This window comes from Piliocolobus tephrosceles, chromosome 11, assembly GCF_002776525.5.
Source record: "Piliocolobus tephrosceles isolate RC106 chromosome 11, ASM277652v3, whole genome shotgun sequence".
NCBI lineage: Eukaryota > Metazoa > Chordata > Mammalia > Primates > Cercopithecidae > Piliocolobus > Piliocolobus tephrosceles.
In genome coordinates, this window is record NC_045444.1 from 29,156,247 (window position 1) to 29,176,720 (window position 20,474).

At 35.8% G+C, this 20,474-nt stretch overlaps 1 protein-coding gene across 2 annotated transcripts in view; it reads left to right on the top strand.

Annotated features, from left to right (window-relative positions):
• ARHGAP15 (Rho GTPase activating protein 15) overlaps window positions 1-20,474 on the top strand; it is a 630,028-nt gene that overhangs the window by 386,325 nt on the left and 223,229 nt on the right. For both annotated transcript variants that reach the window (XM_023217490.1, XM_023217491.2), the window contains exon 10: window positions 6,175-6,273. In XM_023217490.1, the coding sequence (XP_023073258.1) occupies window positions 6,175-6,273 (99 nt within the window). The remainder of the gene's footprint in view (window positions 1-6,174; window positions 6,274-20,474) is intronic.

Consider the following 20,474-nt stretch of genomic DNA (forward strand, 5'->3'; position numbering starts at 1 on the left):
AGAATAACAGTTTTGGCTTTGTTGATAACTGGGGAAAGCAAACATTTGCCCTCTATCTAGTGAAATTCAAGATGTCTAGGCTCTTTACTCACCAAGACACCAATGGCAGTTTTTCCTTTGTGAGGGACTGGGTGCACTTGCCTGGACCACCCAGTAAGTGGCAGTAATGTACCTCCCCCACTTCCAACATCATAACCACTAAAAATAATCAGCAGTGTACTTCACCCAGCTCCCTGGCAATAAAACATACCCTGTAGTTGAAATTCTCTCCCATTCACTACAACTCAAAATCCTTCTCCAGGTCTTATCTCCCCTTATAACTAATTAGTCCCCATGTGCTAGCCTTTTCACCTCTGAAGTTCTTAAAAGAGGAGTCTATTTGCTGTCTCTATTTCTTCACCTTCTCTTCAAGTCTTTAATGACAACTATCTGCCTTTCAGTTTCACTCTTCTACTGAAACCATTTTTCTTAAGGTCACTAATATCCTCAAGTTGCCCAAATCCAGTGAACACTTTTCATCTTTATCTCTCATTACCATTCTGCTGCATTTGAAATGCTTTTCTTAATGTCTAAATTCCATTTCCATTCTCAAGACCCTCAAGTAACTGTGTCTCTGTCTTCTCCCCTCAAGCAAGGAGCTTGGAAGTCACTTTCACCTGGTGGACCGGCTCACCTGCTACACCCACTTGCCAAATCCCACTGAATCACCCCTTCTTGCCATGTCAGGTTTATTGTCTTAGTTCAGGTCCCCATCCTTCCTCCCCCAAGAGCCTAATGCTCTGTGACCTTTCAAAAATAACTCGATATCTCTGGGCCTTAGTTCCCTCTTCTGTAAAATGAAGATGATGATAGTATCAAAGCTCGAAGGATTGCGGGTGCATGTGAGAATTCAGTGTTAGAATATATGAAGTACTTTGAGTTCTGCTTGGCTTAGTGTAGTGTACAATAAACCCTCTCTATTATTTTTACACATATCTGCAATAGCATTAGTCACATTATGTTGTAGCTGCCTGTGAGAGTTATTCTGTTCCCCTAAACTGTAGGAGATGGTGCATCATTACATTTTCAGGCTGGCACACAGTGTATGGCCTATAACCTGCATGAAATCATTACTGAATGAATAAAGCAATCTTTGCATTCTTTACAACATGGAGCACATAGTAGGTGTTCACTAAAGAGTCACTGAATGGAATTAGATAGAATTGGATTCATCTGGAGAGAGTGCAGAAGAGGTGCCATAAAATTTGGTAAGGCATGAATAGTTTAAATTTTAAGGTGAAAGTATTTTTTTTTTGAGACTCCTCCTGAGGATTGAAATTAAACTGAAGGCGTAACTCCACATTCTTAGCAAATTTAGAACTTTTTTCTATTTTGTTCACTCTTCAATTTTAGTTTCCATGTCCTGCCAATCCTCTTTGTTTTCATTCTCGCAGCATAGCTTAGATCATATTTCACCAAAAACGTGGACTCATCACCACCTATATGAGTAAGCTCTTGCTACATGACAAACAAACATAAAATCTCTATGGCATATGAAAAGGAGCATCTATTTTTCATGTGTCTGTGGTGCAGGCTTGACTGGACTGCTCTGCTTTAAGCTGCAGGTCTGACTGGACTTGTCTCTTCACTAAAGGTTGGCCTCAGTTCTATGCCATATGTATTTATTCTGGAGCCCAGGCTGAAGGGCTTTGCTTTGGCAATAGCAGAGAAGCAAGAGGATGAGTAGAAATCTGCAATGCGTCTTAAGGCCTCAGTCTGGAACTGACACATTTCCACTCACATTACATCATTCCAAAGAAGACATTTGGCCAAGCCTAATATCAAAGAAATGGGGAAAAATAAACTCTGCACACTCTAGTAGGTTGTGCCAGATGGTTCCATGGCAAATGAGGTGAATGTATACATCTAATTCAGAGAAGACAAGATGGATTGTGTACAGTGATTACAACTATCACACCCTTATCCTGATTCTGGTCCTCATAACATCTTTCCTAGGCAATCACATTAGTTGTTTAACTAATCTCCTTGTGCTTCATCTTGCCCACTGTGTTACCCCCTGCCCTCCCTTTTCTTTACAAAGTACTACCAAGTAAACCTTCTCAAGTAGAGTATGATTATAATGCTCATTTTACTCAAAAACCACAATCACTTCCTAATGTCATATCATATGCTTTTGGCTGCAGATAATGGAATACCTAGTTAAAAATGAGTTATTTAATATAAAAATAAGTCTAGAGAAGGTGTTTTAGTGTTGATTTAAAAGCTCAGACATGTCTTCAGGGTCTCAGGTTTTTGTTGCTTATTTTTAATACATTAGCTGCTGTTCTTAGTACTCATTGTCTTGTGGTGACAAGATTGCTGCAATAGCTCCAAGTATCACATCATTGCAAAATGATATTCAAAGATGGATTTTTAAAAAAAGGAAAAAGACTTCTTACATATCCCTTTCTTTTCTTCAGGGGAAAAAATATTTTCCTATATGGTCCTGAGTCACTTTTCTAGACATTTCATTGACAGAGTTATCTAATCACCCAAAGCTGCAGGGCAGGTAAAAATCAATAAAGATGATTTTCAGGTTCTGTCATATAAGTGGCTTCTAAAAACAAGAAAGAAGGTGGGAGAGGAATTACTTATATGTAGAAAATCAGTGGTATCTGCACACTCTCAAATACTTTAAACTTCCTGGCAAAATTTAAGATACTTTATAACATAACCTCCATCTCTTTTATAACTTGATACATCAAGATTTCTCTAAGAGTGAATGTTTTCCTTAACACCCCAGTCTTCCTATCATTCTTCCCATCATTCAAGCATTTGTTTATTTCCTTTCATTTCCCAAAATGCTCTTTGTTCCCTCTTTTACTTGTCTTTCCTTATCTTTGAGGATTCAGTTATTCAGAGAAGGGAAGCACTCAAGGCCAGTCTGGTGCCGCACCACATTCTCCCACATTGCCTCTGCGTTTCCCCAGTTACAGCAGTTTTCTCATAAAATGTTCTTACCTGTTTACTTATACACTATTTCTACTGGGCAAAGTTTTAGAAAATAGGGAATGAGTCTTTGCTGCTATATTACCAGTGCCTTTCCTAGCTCTAAACAGAGTGTAGTCACTCAAGACATTCTTTTGCAAATAACTAAATGAATAAAAGAGACCTGGAATGCTCTTGTCTGTATCTTCTTATATCCACCTGTCAAAAACAAAAACAAAACAATTTCTCCTAACACTCTCTGTCTCCCACTCTCTGTTGTACAAACATACACACACTGCATACTACATCTACACTAAATGACACAAACAGACCTTATACTAAAGGACATTTTTCTTAGCATTCAGTACCTTTTATGACACCTGCTATTTTCTTTTTTTGTATATTCTTTGAATACTTTTATTAGTTCCCATAATATTATGAACTTCTTGATACTGTTTTTACAACTCAATACGCCTACCTCATTGCTGTAAAGATAGAAGATAATATTTGTGAAATTGATTTGAGTAATAAAATCAATTAATGGGTTTTTTACTTTATAGCAATTCTCCTTCCTGACTGTAATCTCCAGACAATGTAAATCATTTGATCTGATCTACTGGGTTATTTTTTGCTACATAATATTTTATGTCATTCTTTCTTAGAGTGGTTACACAGTGTTTTGAACAAGTCATTGTTACTTGACCAAAGTATTCAAAGCAAATGCCCATTATTATTTCCCACTTCTCTATACTATGTCCATGTCTTTTGAGCTGCTTTCTATTGCTTGGATAAAAATGCACATTTCCACATTGGAGTATTTTCTCTTTTTTCTTTTTCTTTTTCTTTTTTTTGAGACAGAGTCCCACTCTGTTTCCAGGCTGGAGTGCAGTGGCGCGATCTCAGCTCACTGCAACCTCTCCCTCCGGGGTTCAAGCAATTCTGCTACCTCAGCCTCCTGAGTAGCTGGGACTACAGGCATGTTTCACCATGCCCAGCTAATTTTTGTATTGTTAGTAGAGACAGGGTTTCACCATGTTGGTCAAGATGGTCTACATCTCTGACCTCGTAATCCACCTACCTCAGCCTCCCAAAGTGCTGGGACTACAGGTGTGAGTCACCATGCCTGGCCTGGAGTATGTTATTAATAGTGTTTTAGCTTTCATTGTTCCCTCCATGCTGGGTTGTCAGCAATTCAAACCATTATGTTTTCCTAAGAAATAAATGAAAATTATGATTCATTGAATTCTCTCTATACTCCATTTTGAGTATCCCCTTATAACAATACATATCACTGAACATTATTTTATGCTGCATTATCTGTTATTCTATCTAATTTTACTTTAAAAAATTTATTGACTACCTCCACTGACGGTTAAGATGACGTCTTGTAGTCCATCAGTCTACAAATGTTTATTGAACTTTTAGTATGTGCCAAACACTGTCTAGGTACTCGGGATCCAATAATAAATGGTTGAGATACGACTCCTACTCTCCTGGCTTTTGCATTCTAAGCAAGGGAAACAACTAAGCAGAAAACATATCAGTCTCATATGTCAAGTGGAGATATGTGTTCTAAGAAAAGTAAGGCTGGGAAAGTGGCATAGAGAATGGCATGGAGTGGAGCCATTTTTTTAAAGGATGGTAGGAAAGAAAGGCTACAATAAGAAGATACCATTTGATCAGAGACCTAAAGCAATGGCATTCCATGAAGAAGAAAATGCAAAGTCCCTGCAGTAGAAGAGTGCTTGGCAGCCACGAGAAACAGCAATGTGGGGCTATTACAAATTTAAAGACGAGGAGAGAAGACCCAAATAAAATCCATTTATTAGTGGAGGTCAGATAATGTAATATCTTATAAGTCACAGTAGGGACTTTGATTTCATTCTGAGTGAAATGGGAAGCCCTTGGACCCACTAAATATTTGTTTCATTATCAGTAATAAACAGATACTATCTCAATAGCAAAACCTGGAAATTGATGGTGGTGAGGGTTGCACAACATTGTGAGTATACTTAATGCCACTGAATGGTACATTTTAAAATGGTGGAAATGATCAATTCTATGTTATGTGTGTTTTACCACAGTTATAAAAAGCAAACATCTATCTGTAAATACTGCAGGCCAGAGTCTGTGCTAAGCACTGTTGAAAACATAGATGATTCAGACACTCAGAATCTGCTTTGAGAGAGCCTATTCCATTTATTATAAATGTAAATACACAATGTAAGGTAGCATCAATCATGTTCCAAACGAGAGGGCTAGGCTCGGATTTCACAGTGGGTATTCTCGTAAACATTAGTCTGGAAATGTACTCTCTGAAAATCAAAGGATGTTGCTCAAGTAAGTTTGGGAGATAATGCATCCTCCACCCCTCTTGGAGATTCACAGCACACATAGGCATATCACAGGCTCTAAAAATAAATACACGTTAAACCTGTCTAACTTTGCAGAACCTAATGACGCTAAACCATTTTGTTCGCAGGCCCTTTTCCCTGAATCATCTACTAACAGTCTGAGGATCTGGTATTCCAAAGAACCTATGTCACAGATGACACAAAGCTGAGATAGGAAGGGGTTAGCGGAGAAAGTGTGATCTGAGCTGAACCCTAAAGGAAAGGTGATAGTTAGATTAGAGAAGAGGAAGGGCATTCAAGGCAGGTGAAATACTAAGTAATTCACTTCAAAGCAAGTCTCCTAGAACTTGCCTCCTCAAATACTATTGAGTTGCAGAACGAATATCCTAAATATTGTAATTTAATATTTAAATTAAATATTGTAAATTAATATTGTAATATCCTAAACATTGTAATTTTTATAACCGTTAACTGGTAAACTTCTTCTAAAACACTCAGTATACCAAAACACTAAGATTAATTATTTTGCAGAAATTTTCTTAATTCTTTGTCATTCCTTTATAGACAACAAAGTTAAGGCCCAGAGAGACTATAACTTACACAGTCATCCCTGCTAATCGATGGCTGAGCGTCAGTTTTCTCACTCTGGGGCCAAGATCCTGTTCCATAAAGGAGGGAGTTGTGATCTTTGTATGTCTGCCGTAGACACTTTGGAAATAAAGCAAAAAAAAAAAAAAAATCAATTCCCATGCAAGATGAAGATTTCAGCATGCAGTGGATATGGAAACAGAATCAAATTAAGGAACAACGCAAGCTTGGATTTTAATGAAGCTCATCTTTGTTTCTTTTGCAGATCAAATTTTTGGCTCTCATCTGCACAAAGTGTGTGAACGTGAAAATTCCACAGTTCCGTGGTTTGTAAAGCAATGCATTGAAGCTGTTGAGAAAAGAGGTGGGTGACTGAATGTGCAGCAGTTCCCCCCATTACTGCACCCTCTACGCAACCAATACTCAAGTTAGCAGTGCCACTCGATTTGTCTGAGAAGCCATGCAATTAAAACTTGACTTGTGTTAATCGGTTAAGAGGATCAAGTTTCTTATTAACTTCAGTTTGTTTTTACAATAGGGACATTAGTAATTCTCACTAATGTTCTTTTTTTTTTTTTAATATTTTGTCTGTCTGACATACTGTTGATTCAAGTGCAAACTTCTTGTTTTCAAGCCAGTGATAAAACATTCATAAAATATCAGCACTCACAGTGTTAGAACCCTCCTAACATTCATGCTGGTAGATGTTGTGCCAGAACAATTTTTGGTAAGCCCCCAACATTACCCAAGTTAAGCAAACAGCATTCCGAATCGCACACAGTGATATCCCACCTTCCACACGTCTCTGTTCAGTACAGAATACGGTAACGGGTTTTTCAGGAACAATTAAAAGACACACCTCAAAAGATGACCTTTGATTCTTCTATTTAAGCCTTCTGTTTTTCATCTGAAATTATTTCATCTTACTGAAGGGAACAAAACAAAACCTAATGGAATCATCATTTCTACTCCACTCTATCTGTGGGGTGTTTTTCCTTCAAACTATGACTTCATTCATTCAAGGTCATTTTTCCTGGAAGATACATATAGTAGATGCAGAATCTTAAAAAATGTATTGTATAAAAATGGGAGGCTTCATCACCATCTGTTACAAGTTTACAACATATTCCCAGGATCTAGGGGGATATATATCATGTAAAAGATAGAGGTGTTTTCAGAAAAAGGACTGGTGAACCTATTCCCATTTCCGGCTCCTAGTCTCTTAAGACAATAGAACCAAGGGGAAAAAATCTTTACCCAGTAATCTGCTAAGAAAAAGCCATTTTAATTCTCTCAATGTTACCTGGCTTTATTATAAAAGCATAATAAAAATGGTCTGCAATTTCTAACTCCTGGAAATTCATACTTTAATTATACTGTAAGGACAGCCTTGGGATCCTATTATTCCCCTGTCAGTAGGGAATGAGAGAATAACAAGAAGGGGAAGAGTGGGTAGGGAATGTGGATGAAGAGAATGACTTTGGGGAAAGCATATCAACACATCAGAGAGAAGAGCAGAGAGTACAGTGAGAGTAGAAAGCAGCAACTGCAGGATGAACACGGGAGAAGTGTCTATGAGAAATGAAGTCAATTGGAGTTCAGAGAAAAATGTGTTTTTATTGCAAGTTGCAATTTCATTTAATTTTATAAGTATATATTTTAGGAATAAATATTCTTTAGTAAGTACCTAAAGCCAAAATAGATCACTGGGAATATTATAATGTTATTATTTCCAGTAGCTAAATGGTCATCATTTTCAGGAAATCTTCATCCACTTATAAATACTCAGCGCCAACAGTGTGAGTATTGTTATATTAGACCAAAAATCCAAATAGGACATTGGGGAAGCACATAATAAGATGTGTGCGTGTGTAAAGAAGTGCTCCATACCCCTCGATTTATGTCTCTACCCTAGGCAAAACAAAAAACCGCTAGATGAAGCCTTGCGGTGTGCAGATATTATAATATTGTAGAGTAGAAAATGTCTATAAATAGAAACCATATCTTCAGTTCATGGCATTTTGTTGGTGATTTTTAATAAAATAAGACAATGTTTTTGCTGACTGGAGCAATCACATCTAGCGTTATATTTCATTGTCCCTATGTTTACTCTTAAAAAGAATTTGTAGATCAAGCACTAAACAGGCACTAATCACACATATGATTATTAAAATAATTCCTAAGCATTTTAATGAAACTCAAAGACTTTCCAATTCCACAAAGCAACTGATAATTCAAAGTGCTTTGGCAGTGTCAGCTTAAAGGAACCCTATGGAAATATTCAATAAAAACTAAGAAGCACAAGATAAACCTCTCACATCATTGCAAGATTTACAAGTGTGTACTTTTGATTATAATTTTCTATGATCATTTGGTTGGATTAATATTCTTATATTTATACACCAATTCTATTTACTCAAAGTGTTGTTTTTACGAAATTCTGGCATAAAGCATTTCAGGACAGAAATAATTTATGTGAATCTAAGTCCAATGTTTATGCAGGCTTCTGATGACATTTTATGCTGGGGTTGGTATTAGGAAGTAGCATATAAAGGTGCCAAGTCTCTCAGCATGGCTGGGACTCAGCATATCTGGATCCCTCCTTCTAATGGCCAGATACTCTCCCAGCCAAGAAACTCAACTGCAGAGTCATGGGAAATGCTGATGGACCAGTTATGGGAAAGGAACATTTAATGAAAACTGTGTGTTTACTCTCACAGTCTTAGGGAAATGGTCTTGATACTCACTACATCGGCACATTGGCTGTTATAAAAAAGATTTGTTTCCGTCTCTCTCTTTTTTTTCTTGTGATTATTTTTTACTCCTTTTAAAAAATCATCTACAAATTGTGGCCATGTCTCTAAAATGCTTATTAGATGGATGATTTAAAATGAAACATTTTCAGGAAGGCAGATCTCACTATTCATTCATTCATTCATCTATCGATCCAGTCAGTCAGTCAGTCAGTCAGTCAGTCAGTTAGTTATTTGTCTTACCTGTTTGCATCGAACACAGCCAAATTGCTCACACTTCTGTAGTCTCTCCAAGGAAATTCTACCCAGTACTTGGCACAAGATGCATTCTTTATTCATCCCTGGTAAGGTGATTACATTTTAAATTTTGCAACTTTTGTGCATACCTAGAAGAAAATCTGTTAATAAACTGAATGTAAACCAATTTAGCTAATAACTTGTTTAGTACATTTCCATATCTTCATTTGGTTCTCTTTATTACTCGAAACTACCAGAGCATTCTTCTTCTCACCAACTGTTATAACTAGATTAACTTTATTTCTGTGGTTTCTGACATTGTCTGTTGAGCCTTGAAAATACAAGCAAAATTTGGAAGACAAACTCTTAAGGAGCATGTTAATCTTTAAAGCTCTTCCAAGTGGCTCTTTCCCTTGCCTTGCCCTTATGGTTGTAGAGCATGTATCTGAGAAATCATAATTAGCCAATGAAAAACTCAACGTATGTTTCTTTTACAAAGTAATTTCTGTGAAAATATTAAAACATGGTTCTGCTAATTCTTAATTCATATCCTGGGTACAATGACCAAAAGCATGAGATCATCTGACACTGTTTTGGCGGTTTGAGGAAACAAGCATGTACAGCAGGGGTATCTAATCTTTTGGCTTCCTTGGGTCATATTGGAAGAAGAATAATTGTCTTGGGCTGCACATAGCATTACATACACTAATGCTAACAATAGCTAGTGAGCTTTAAACAATGCAGAAAAATCTCATAGTGCTTTAAGAAAGCTTACGAATTTGTGTTGGGCTCCATTCAAATCCCTGGGCCATGGGTTGGGAAAGTTTGATGTAGAGGAAGGCATTGTGACATACAGTAGATATAAGCAGTGAGAAGTTCATTTTTCACTATGTTATAGAACACTTTGTGTAGTTTATGATGACATATGTGTAGAAATTGCTTACTTAAAAATATGATCACCTGTGTCTGTCAGATACAAGGGCCTAGGAGACCTGAACTAAACAAAGTATATATTTTAAACTGGTGTGACATGTAGTAAGACCTTAATTCATAGTTCTTTTTATGCCAAGCATGTAACTGGCTATCCTTTGTTGAGGTCCATTATTTGGAAAGAAGCTTTATACAGCACATGACACCTTGTAAGCACTTGATAAATATTGGTTAAATGAAGTAATCGAAGCCAAATAGCTATTGAGTACCTACTGTGTGTCATCTTCTGTCTTACCAGTTGATAACACAGAGGAGATAGACATTAAACAGACACACACGATTTTGTATGTTAGCATAAACTGTGATGAGTACTATCAGAGAAAAGGACAGATCCTACAAGACAGAAAAACCATGACAATAATAAAAAGCAGGGAACTATGTGTGCTTAAAAATAATGTAATCAACCCTGAACAATAAACATATATTTGTTTGGCTTTATCTTCGTTATCAGATCAGGAGAGATTTAATTTTGCCTTATTTTGCAGGTTATTTTCTTGACACATTGTGACTATGTAATATAGGGAGTTCTTTGGTGTGAGATCTAAAAGGACATGTCTTAAGTGGCGAACCAGTCATATTTCTACTCAATAATATCAAACATGCATTTTGGCAAATACGTATTTTATGTAAGAGTAGGGTTAACTAGATGAATGAGCGTATTTCTACCCTACACATATTTTTATGCATCCAAAATATATTTGGTGCACAAAAAAATGGTGCATATTTTTATGCATCCAAAATATGTTTGGTTTTAAGGCAATAACATTAATTTTCTTAAGTTTGTAATATAATTTAGATTGGCGCTCATCATTTGGAATATGTCTTAACTCATACTTCCTTCATGATTCCCGGTTCTGGTTAATATGCACCCATACTATTTTAAAACATTAAAATGATACCTGGAGATTTATTGTACAATAATGTGAATATACTTAAAATCACTGAACTATACACTTAAAAAGGATTAGGAAGAGAAATGGTATGTCACATGCTTTTGACCACAATTTTTTTCAAATGAAATCATGCTTTTCAAATGTGATAATTCCAGGTATAAGCAACTTTGCAGAATGCTTCAGCAGATGCTAATCAACAAGAAGTTTGCCCTTTCTGTCTTTTTTCTGGAACACGAAATACTATGACAGGAATGGTACACAAAGTTACATATTTGACTTGGTGCCTAAAAGCCACCCTGGGATCCATAACCTTGCTTAAAGATTTAAGAAAGACCTTTAGTCTACTTCTGAGAAGGTCTTTAGCCTCAAAAACTTTATCTCTCAACTTGCCTTCTTAGCAGCTGTTATATTTTTTTGCTGTCGTTTGTTTGACAGGATCCAGTTATAGGTTCCGATGTCTGTTTAAAGAAACAAGGAGGCTGTTGGCTTTAAAATTCCCTCATTGCTTGTGTGATCAGCATTTTCCCAGGCTTTTCTACATAGTTGGCCAAGCAAAGGGACTGACCTTTTGTAGCAAACACTTTTTCATTTCAAAATGCTCACTTTGATTTTTGTCCCATTTTATGCTCATTCCAAACTGTTTACAACCCACTAAAAATGACTGTGAATTATATGTTTGTGTAATGGATTCCTTTTGTGGTCTGAGTGGAATGTTTACTTTGAACAATTAGTTATCTTTGGGTAGATTATAGCAACTTGGAAAAAGGATGGCTAAAATTATTATTATACCTTAACTGTTTCTTTTTTGGTAATTCCTCTACTGTTAGTTGAAGTTTGAGAGAATTTCAAATTAACAAGCCTGTGACATTATAAATGAAACCTGTTTAATTTTGTGACTATTTGGATATGTGTGTTAATATCATGAAAAAGAGTGGCTGGACACCTAACTCAACTCAGGAATATACTTATCTAACAAAAATTAAAAACATGGCATGTAAATAAATATATGAATATTTGCCATATACATGTTGCATTTGCATATGCATGTGTATATGTTATATAAATAACAGGCATGATGATAGTACAGCTATTGTACAGTACACATTGTACAGTATTGTAGCAAGCATTGTAGTTGTTAATATAATTTCCCTGATATTTGATCCAGTGCACCAGTCTGCCTCTTGAGATCCTACCGAGTGCTTACTTGCAAAAATCAGACTTTACATAGTTGTTTCCCGTTGCCTTTGAATCCAGGCCCCAAAACTGCAGATCATATTGCCTTCTCTAGACAAGCTCTGCTCCCAGTTCTGCTAATTTTATACTGTTCATTCTTTCCCACTTTGGGATAATCTATTATAGTTGGATCCAGGCACGCACTAAAGGCTGATACTTCCATGAAGAATGTGCAATTTGTACTGTTTAGTTTGTGACGAGATTCTTGAAAACTTTTATGATTCTGTCTTGTTCCAGAGAGACTTCTGCTTGCTAGTTTTATAAGCAGTGAGTGAAAAAAAGTAACAAAAACAAAACAAACTGATAAAAATTACATGCTCCAAAAAAAAAAAAAAAAAAAAAAGAGTACAAGATAAGCACTTTTTTCTTTTTCCCTGGAGAATATTTGTGGACAGAACAAAAATGTTTCTGAGGTCACTGACCTTTTTTTGTTGTTGTTTTTAAGTGTTTGCTTTTCATGCCTTAGGTTAGGCATCCGCATGCATTTACAATGGAGATGATCTTCAAAGAAGCTCCGAGAATGTTTGCAGTGAATCTCTTTGGCTTTTCTGAGTTAAAATTAAGACCAGTTTAGTGCTTTGGTGTTTTGTGTTTTGTTTTGTTTTGTTTTAATGCAGCCACAAGGACTGCCACCTTCCTGACAGCATAGTGTTGTGCTGGGTCCAAGCTGGAATTGGCTCTTTGGGGTAGTCACGCTGGGGCCTCTGTGTCTGTAAGAAAGCCACATTTAGGACTCGAGGGGAAGACAAAATCAAAAAAGAATAAACAGGAAACAGTCAGCAAGAGGATAAAGGAGAAACTAGGAAAAGACAACCAAAAGAAATCAGAGATGACAAGGTGGAGAGGCGGGGGAAAAGCTGTATTTTGCAATTAAGAAAACAAATGTGGATAAGAGGACATGCTTGTGAGGTCTGTCAGAAAGAGAAGACAAACTAGTGAACACATTGCCATCTCTGCCATAGGTACCTGATACATGCTTTGCTGTTCCAGAGAAACTTCCTCATTCTTAAGAAAATGCTTGAAACTTAAACCTTGCAATTTATGGCATGCATTGAATGTTCACAAACTCTGTATACAGAACCAGTTATTGATTAATTCACTGTATTTATTAGTGACATTTAACAGAGTTTATGTCTAGCAATGCATGACAGTCTTATTATCAAAAAGAAAGCTTAAACATAACAGAAGTTAATGTAGGAATAAACGTGCAGTTCAACAACCAGAGAGGCTATCTAAGAAATACAGCATTGTGGCTCTGGTCAAATCAGTCAGCGGATATTCCCACACTTTAAAATCCACAATGCATCAGAATAAATAATGTCTCTTCCCAGATACAGCCTGAGTCTAATTTCCAACCTCCACCCCCAATGTAAAGTTTAGGTTCTTTACATACTTTTCCCTTGGAGTCAGTTGGAAGGAACAGAGCCAAAATTAAGACCCTAGGAAATTAGCTTCTTATTGTGAATGGGGAATTTAAATAATGCAGCACCTCAACTTACCAAGATGCAATACTCTCAAATAGTCTATAGTGGTGTCATTTACACAATGGGAGTTCTAGGACTGGGAGTTTTCCCATTAAAAGGCCCTATATGCAGAAGTTAATAGTTCAACCATAAAAATAATCTTGGCTGAAAGTTAGCAGGATGTTTTAGCCTAGAAGCAAATGTTTACAAAATTTGAAAAAAATTGCATGCATTTGGAAAGCTTTCAGGTTTTCAAAAAGCAGAAGCAAATAGTAATAATAATAATAATAATAATAATAATAATAATAATAATGCAGTCAGAGATTTTCAGATTTTTTTTGCCCTAGCATTCAAAAACTGATTTGTAGCTTTTCAATACAAATGTTTTGATTCTTGTCACATAATGTGAACTGATTGATTAAAAATAATCAACTTTCACAACAGTGTCACTCTGTTTTATGAAATAATTTCTTGTTTACAGGTAGAAAAAGAATCTATACATTATATTTGTGTAGTTATTTCCTTAGGGCTTAAAAATTAATGATAATTAAGAAGTCAAATTAATTCAGGAAGCTATAATAGAAACCCAAATATTATACTCCTTTGTGGGTTTCCTAATGAATGATGTTCTTTTTAAAAGTTTATACGAAAAAAATGACATTTTCCAAGGAATTTTTATACTTTCAAATTGTGTGCTCAATTTAAGCATTAATCAATTAGTCTACACATATATGGTAAAAGAGACATACAGATTCCAGGTGAAATAATTGCAGTGGTCTGTATGAATGAACATGACATATTTTTTGTACAGGATATTTAGAACTTTTCACCCATTTCCTTAAAAGACTCGTGTCTTAGAGATTCCTCTAAATTCTTTGGGAGGTTATCTTACAGACTAGTAGACTATACAGTTAAAGATGTTTTTCTTGGGTTCAAAATAATCATTTATTTTCTTGTTTTATCTCTCTTTGCCTGATTTTATACTTTTCAAGCCACTTCCTATTTTCGGTTCAGAAAAAAAAAAAAAATCAATTGGAAAAAATCAAGGGCTGGACACTTTGAGAAGAAAAGCTAACTCTGCAAAACCAAAATAGCTCTGAAATGATAATGCTGGAAGAATTCTTGAGGTTATAGTAGACCAGAGACCCAATATGTAAATACACGCTCTTTTTTAAGAAAATAATAATGCCCTAGATATAGGGTATAAGTATATCTTATAGAAGAAAAATATTTAAAATATTACATTAAGTACATGATGTGCTCCTTCATGTATAAGCCAACTTCTCATATGGTGCCTTACACATAATGAATTCTCAGTAAATGGTGTATAATCAGATAAATTATATTCAACATTGCTTAAATCCTCATTGGAGAGTTTGACACCATTGCTGCCCATGCATATAGTTGATACTATAAAAAGATCAGTCACCAATAGTTGTTGGTTGAAGGCAGTTCAGAGAATAACATGGTCTGCAAATCCACTTTTTAAACATTTAAACAAGTTCATTTCTGATAAGAGTATATCATATTGTTCAATAAGGTACCATTCTTTCTATCAATACCCAGCTATGCTAAACAATTGAAGTTAGGTTTCCTTAATGATTTTATTTTCAGAGATTTTTGGATACTCCATTTAAGTTAACCATCAGCAACTACTAAAATATCCATTCTCTACTCATTTTCATCAGAGGAAGTCATATCCCATTAGGCATTGTTTCAATTCCAATAGCCTGCTGTTTTTAATCAAGTAACTGAATGGTAACTATGACTTGTAATTGACATGCCTGAGAATGGTCAGGCTTAGGCTCAGTTCCCGTAACCACACAGCAAGTTGAGCCCCACATCTTTTCCTTTAATTCAGACTTGGAATGCCATGTTAGTGCTGTTTTGTATTAGTTTACTTCCCTCTGAATATATCACCCTCTTGATTCATTGTTTGTTTTCCATGTACCTCTCAGCAAATTTTTATTTGGATGATAATTTTTTTGAGTTGATAGGGACTGTCAAAGAATTAAAATAAGAAATATATGGTCAATACACAGGATCTATCAATTTGAAGTTAATGAAGACAGAATACATGATTTTGCTATTGGATATTGATTTCATTTTCTCCAAATTTACTGCCTAGCAGAAAAAAAAGTTAAACTCTGCTGATGCTTTTAAAAGCTCTATAAAGACTTTGAATATACCAATGTTATTAAAATTGGACTGTTGTCTTTCTTCTTCTAAAATGATGTTGTTCTTGTTATATTTTACATTTTCTGACAGTTTGGGATGGCTAAGTCTTTAGTCTCCCTATAGAACAGTTGCACACCTAACAGATGGTATTGTCACAACAGTGAGTTCTTTTCTTTCTTTTGTCTTGAAAGTAGGCATTTGACCATGTATTTGATATTGCATAGTCTAATATTGGAGTCCATGTGGTTGGCCCAGAGTTTGACAGCATAAGAAACATTTATTTCCTCTGGATTTAATTATTGACTCTGACATTTCATGCTGCTGGTTTTCTCAGGGTGATCTCAATTATACCTAAAGCTTCAATGAGCCTTTCAATGACTTCAGAGCTCCTATATGCAAATAATTACTCAAGCTGTTTTTTTTTTTTTCCCCCACTCAAACCCATGGTCTAGAAACAACCCTTCTTGAATTTTCCTCTGGATCCTCAAACTGAGCTTTTTTGAACTAAACTCATCACTTTTCCCAAAAATATGTTCTTCCTATTTTATTTCTTAACTCAGCCCATAGCATCACAACCTATATTCCCCATTGCTCTAGAAAGAAATATGTTAGACATTTTAGATTCTTCTCTCTCATTACAGACAGAATCATTCACCAAGTCTCATGAGCTCTACTTTCTTACTATCTCTATATCTGGCTCTTCCTTTCACCTTCTGTGACCTTGATTGGGCCTCCATACTTCCTTTTGAGATAAATTGCCTAAGGAGGTCTTTGCCTTTGGTCTCATTTCTGCCCAGGCCACTCTTTTCAATGCTGCCAAAATGATCCCTCTCAAATACAAATAAGATTGTGTTATCCCTCTTAAAATCCTCCAATGATTCCTTGATCTCATAAGGATAAACAAAATTCCACACTAATTACCCCCATAAAAAAGGATAAGCATATGACCTCTGTCTACTGTTCAGCTTCATATCCTTATAAGCTGCTTTCTATGCTCCAGGAATACCAACTACATGAAATTTTCCAATGGCCTATTCCTTTCCCATGCTGTTCTTTCTCCCTTTTTGTCCATCTGCCAAATTCACATTCATCCTCTTGTGAATATCATAAGAATCACCTTCTCCAAGAAATATTCTCTAACTTAAATCCATAACCATCCCATCATGACTTCTTGAACATCATTAGGCCCTTCCTCCACAATATTCCAGTGACATCTTTGCTTTCCCTAATAGAGCCCTTATTGCCTGGGACTATTATCTGTTTCCCCATCGAGAGTACGAGTCCTTGAGTTTGGGAATTATGGCTGGCTCACGCCATCCCCATAGTGCTTAGCCACTATACCTGGCAGATGATAGGGCCTCAATTCATAAAGGATGATTAAATGGATGAAGAGACAGATATTATGCAAGCTTTCTGTTTATCCACTCATCCATGCATCTATCCTTAGAGAAACAAAGCTTACAGATTGAAGATTCAGTGACCTGCTAGAAGAGACAATGATTAAATGTCTCTTTAAACATAATGTAAAATCATATTATCCAGAATGTAAAGAAATTACCTTAAAAGTGAAAGTAAGGGTTTTGTTCTTTGTTTTTGGTTTATTTGTTTTGTTGTTGTTGTTGTTTTTCCAGGGGGCATGATATATATCTGGACCAGTATGGCATACCATATTTGTAATAATCTAGAATAGGATAAGACAGAAATAGGGCAACGACCCTTGTGTCCAGTACAGGTTTCAGACAAAACATACTTTCTCATTTTTAATAGGGAGAAACCAGTCTCTCAACAAATAATGTTAAATTGTTTCATAAACCTAAGGGATTCGACTAACTAAAGCCAAATTTGATGCTTTTGAGACCTACCAATGTCATAGGAATAGCACTATCCACTTTCTGGTTCAAAAAATTATGCTCTTTTATATATAAACCTTCAGGCATTGTGCCTACTTCCTTGTAAGTTTGTGTATAATTTTTCCCATTATCACCCCCTAGGTATCTTTCACCATCACCACTTTCCAGGCATCTACCATCCACTGAATAGCCATGTTTCTGATTATCTTCTCCCAAATGTATTAGCTTGCATTATTTAAAGCTGAATCTCATTTTATTATTTCCTGCTCGTATTTCTAAACTCCTTAAGTCCATTTGTATGATTCTTTTGTCCTCACAGATGTCCACAGTTCCTCCCAATTTAGTATCATCAGCAAATTTAATTAATGCTCTGTTTACCTCTCCTTCTAATGAAACCAGTCCCTTGTTTCATTTCATGATACAAAGTAAAAAATGTATTGGCAATAAAACAGTCCAAAGAAATGTTCCCTCACTGTAGGAGGGGAAGTTAAGGATACAGCAAAGAACAATGTGGTGAGGAGTGGACAGTGCAGCAGGGTGGTGAGCTAGTTTGTTATTGCCCTGAAGCAAAACCTTTTTCACAGAGGCTACGCTTTGGCATATTGCCTGGATTGACGCTCTGTGTGTGTGTGTGTGTGTATGTGTGTGCGTGTGAGTGTGTGTTCTGTTCTGGAAGGTAGCTTTAATATCCTGAGGAAATTTTACCAAAAATATATTTATGAATATATGAAAAGCATATTGAAAACTAGAAATATAAATATAATTATAGCTTTATATACATTAGTATTTATAGTTTTAAATACAATAAAAGGTAAGCTAGTAATGTCTGATTCACGGTGTAGTTACAAATCTGGATATGGATGCATACATCTGAATGTATACAGGTGCGCAATCATTTTCAGTGGGCTTTTTCTAGCATTCACTGTGATGTAAATTTATCTCTGTCCTTAACTTGATTAGTGTTTTAAATCCAAATTAACCCTTGGATTTGAGTCAAATTCTTTGTAAATAGTAGGTTTATAGGGTAAGAGAAAAGAATTTTTTTTCAGTTGTATCCAACATGCAAACTTCAATCAAAGAACATTTTGACCTCTACAATTAATAAGCTAGAAAATTGAGCTTGATCAGAGAAAAAGTCCTAACCTGCTAACTTGAAGGTAAGCCATCGTATGTTCTAAGAGTTACACTATAAATCTTTGAAGGTGTGGATATACAGATATTGTGTCATTTACATGTGGAAAACAAAGATGACATTTATTAAGCACCCACTATGAGCCACACATAATGTTAGTGCTTTCCAGCATACATACCAACACTATGGAATAAAATCCTACATTAATTACTACCTGATACTTCATAGTCTGTATTCTTACCTCCAGCAAAATCTCATAAACATTTGTCACGTTTCATATTAAGAGTCAGTCTTCAGAATGTGGATGGATTAGTATAAATCCAATGACTTTACTGGGGAAAAAAAAGTACTTGCAAGTTTATGCTTTGAATGGACAGACAGATGTTAAGATCAAGATCTCTATTGTTTTATACAGGAGACAATGTACGTTCACAATGCTGAAATGAAGGCTGATATGTACTTTCCATATAGGACAAGGTCACCACAGATGGCATCACCAAGGGATGGTGTTAACAAAATAGTTACTGGGAATATTGTTAAGTAGTTACAGCCTCGCATTGTTTTTCTAGTGAGAAAAATATCTGATGCATAATGCATTCTTATGAGAGAATTTTCTCAGATGCCAAGACTTTACAGGCATAACTTCTATAAGCTTTAATGGGAATTTCCTGCCAGCACCTGTTACAGTATAGAGTTCTTACTTTTCACACATAATCCAAGACTGACTTGGAACACTGACTTGGAAAAACTAATACAGTGAAAGCTTCTGGTAATGTTTCCTCACATATAATATTCATCTTCAAATCCTTGGTCTGATACATGTATGTCCATGTTTTCCATTCAAATTCTTTCCCACCAGTAAGGTTCCTTTTCACAAGTTTTTTATGGATGAGAGCAGAAAAAAACAATTATTCTTACTAGGTAAACTAGTGGAAAGATACATAAAGGGGAAAGTTATTGGGATAGCAAGTGACTTAATGCTAGAAATCAACTATTCTTGACTTAAAGTAGTTTTATAGACATACTGCAGACTCCTGAGCGCCAACAATTAGAGTACCACATGCAAAAACAATCACCAGGGACTCTACAGCAAAATCACCGGTCAAAATAATATAGTTTGACCATATTTTCCCATATATTTACAGACTAGAATATGGTAACTTTTAACATTTAAAAAGATATTGCATAGATATACCAAATGGGCAATCCATTGGGTAGAGGAGAAAGTTAAAAGAGCATTTTAAATTTCATGCATTTCTAAATTAATTCCCCAAACTTCCATTACCAAAAAACTCAAACAAAAACAGGTCACAGTGCTCCTGCTTAACTCGAATTATTGGAGGTTGTACAGAACAACTATTTTATGAACAACAACTTCACTTTTAACTTTTTCACTTTCTTGAAGTTTCTTCTTGTCTAGCATTTCTAACACACAATGACACATTAGAATGAAAACAGACCTTTCTACTCAAATAAATTCCTGAATCATTTCTGATCATTGCCCTGAGTGACAGGATGATGAGCAGGGGAATGCTTTTCAACTTGTTGAATGTTGAAAGATAGTAAATTTTTAGTTTCATTTTTATGACAAGATTTTTAAACAAATGTTGGCAGGTAACATGGTTAAAGTTGGAAGAACTCTGAAACCCTGAAAACAAGACATGTGTGAACCTGTTCATTTAATTTCTCATAGGGCAAAATATGGGATCTGAAGGACAACAGTGCATTTGCTTCCTTCCTTCTTTTTCTTTGCTGTGTGGTTACATTACTCCGTGATGTCACCTTGAGCCCCTGTCTGACCTGATACTCTCCTTCTGGCACACCTGCCCCAGGAAT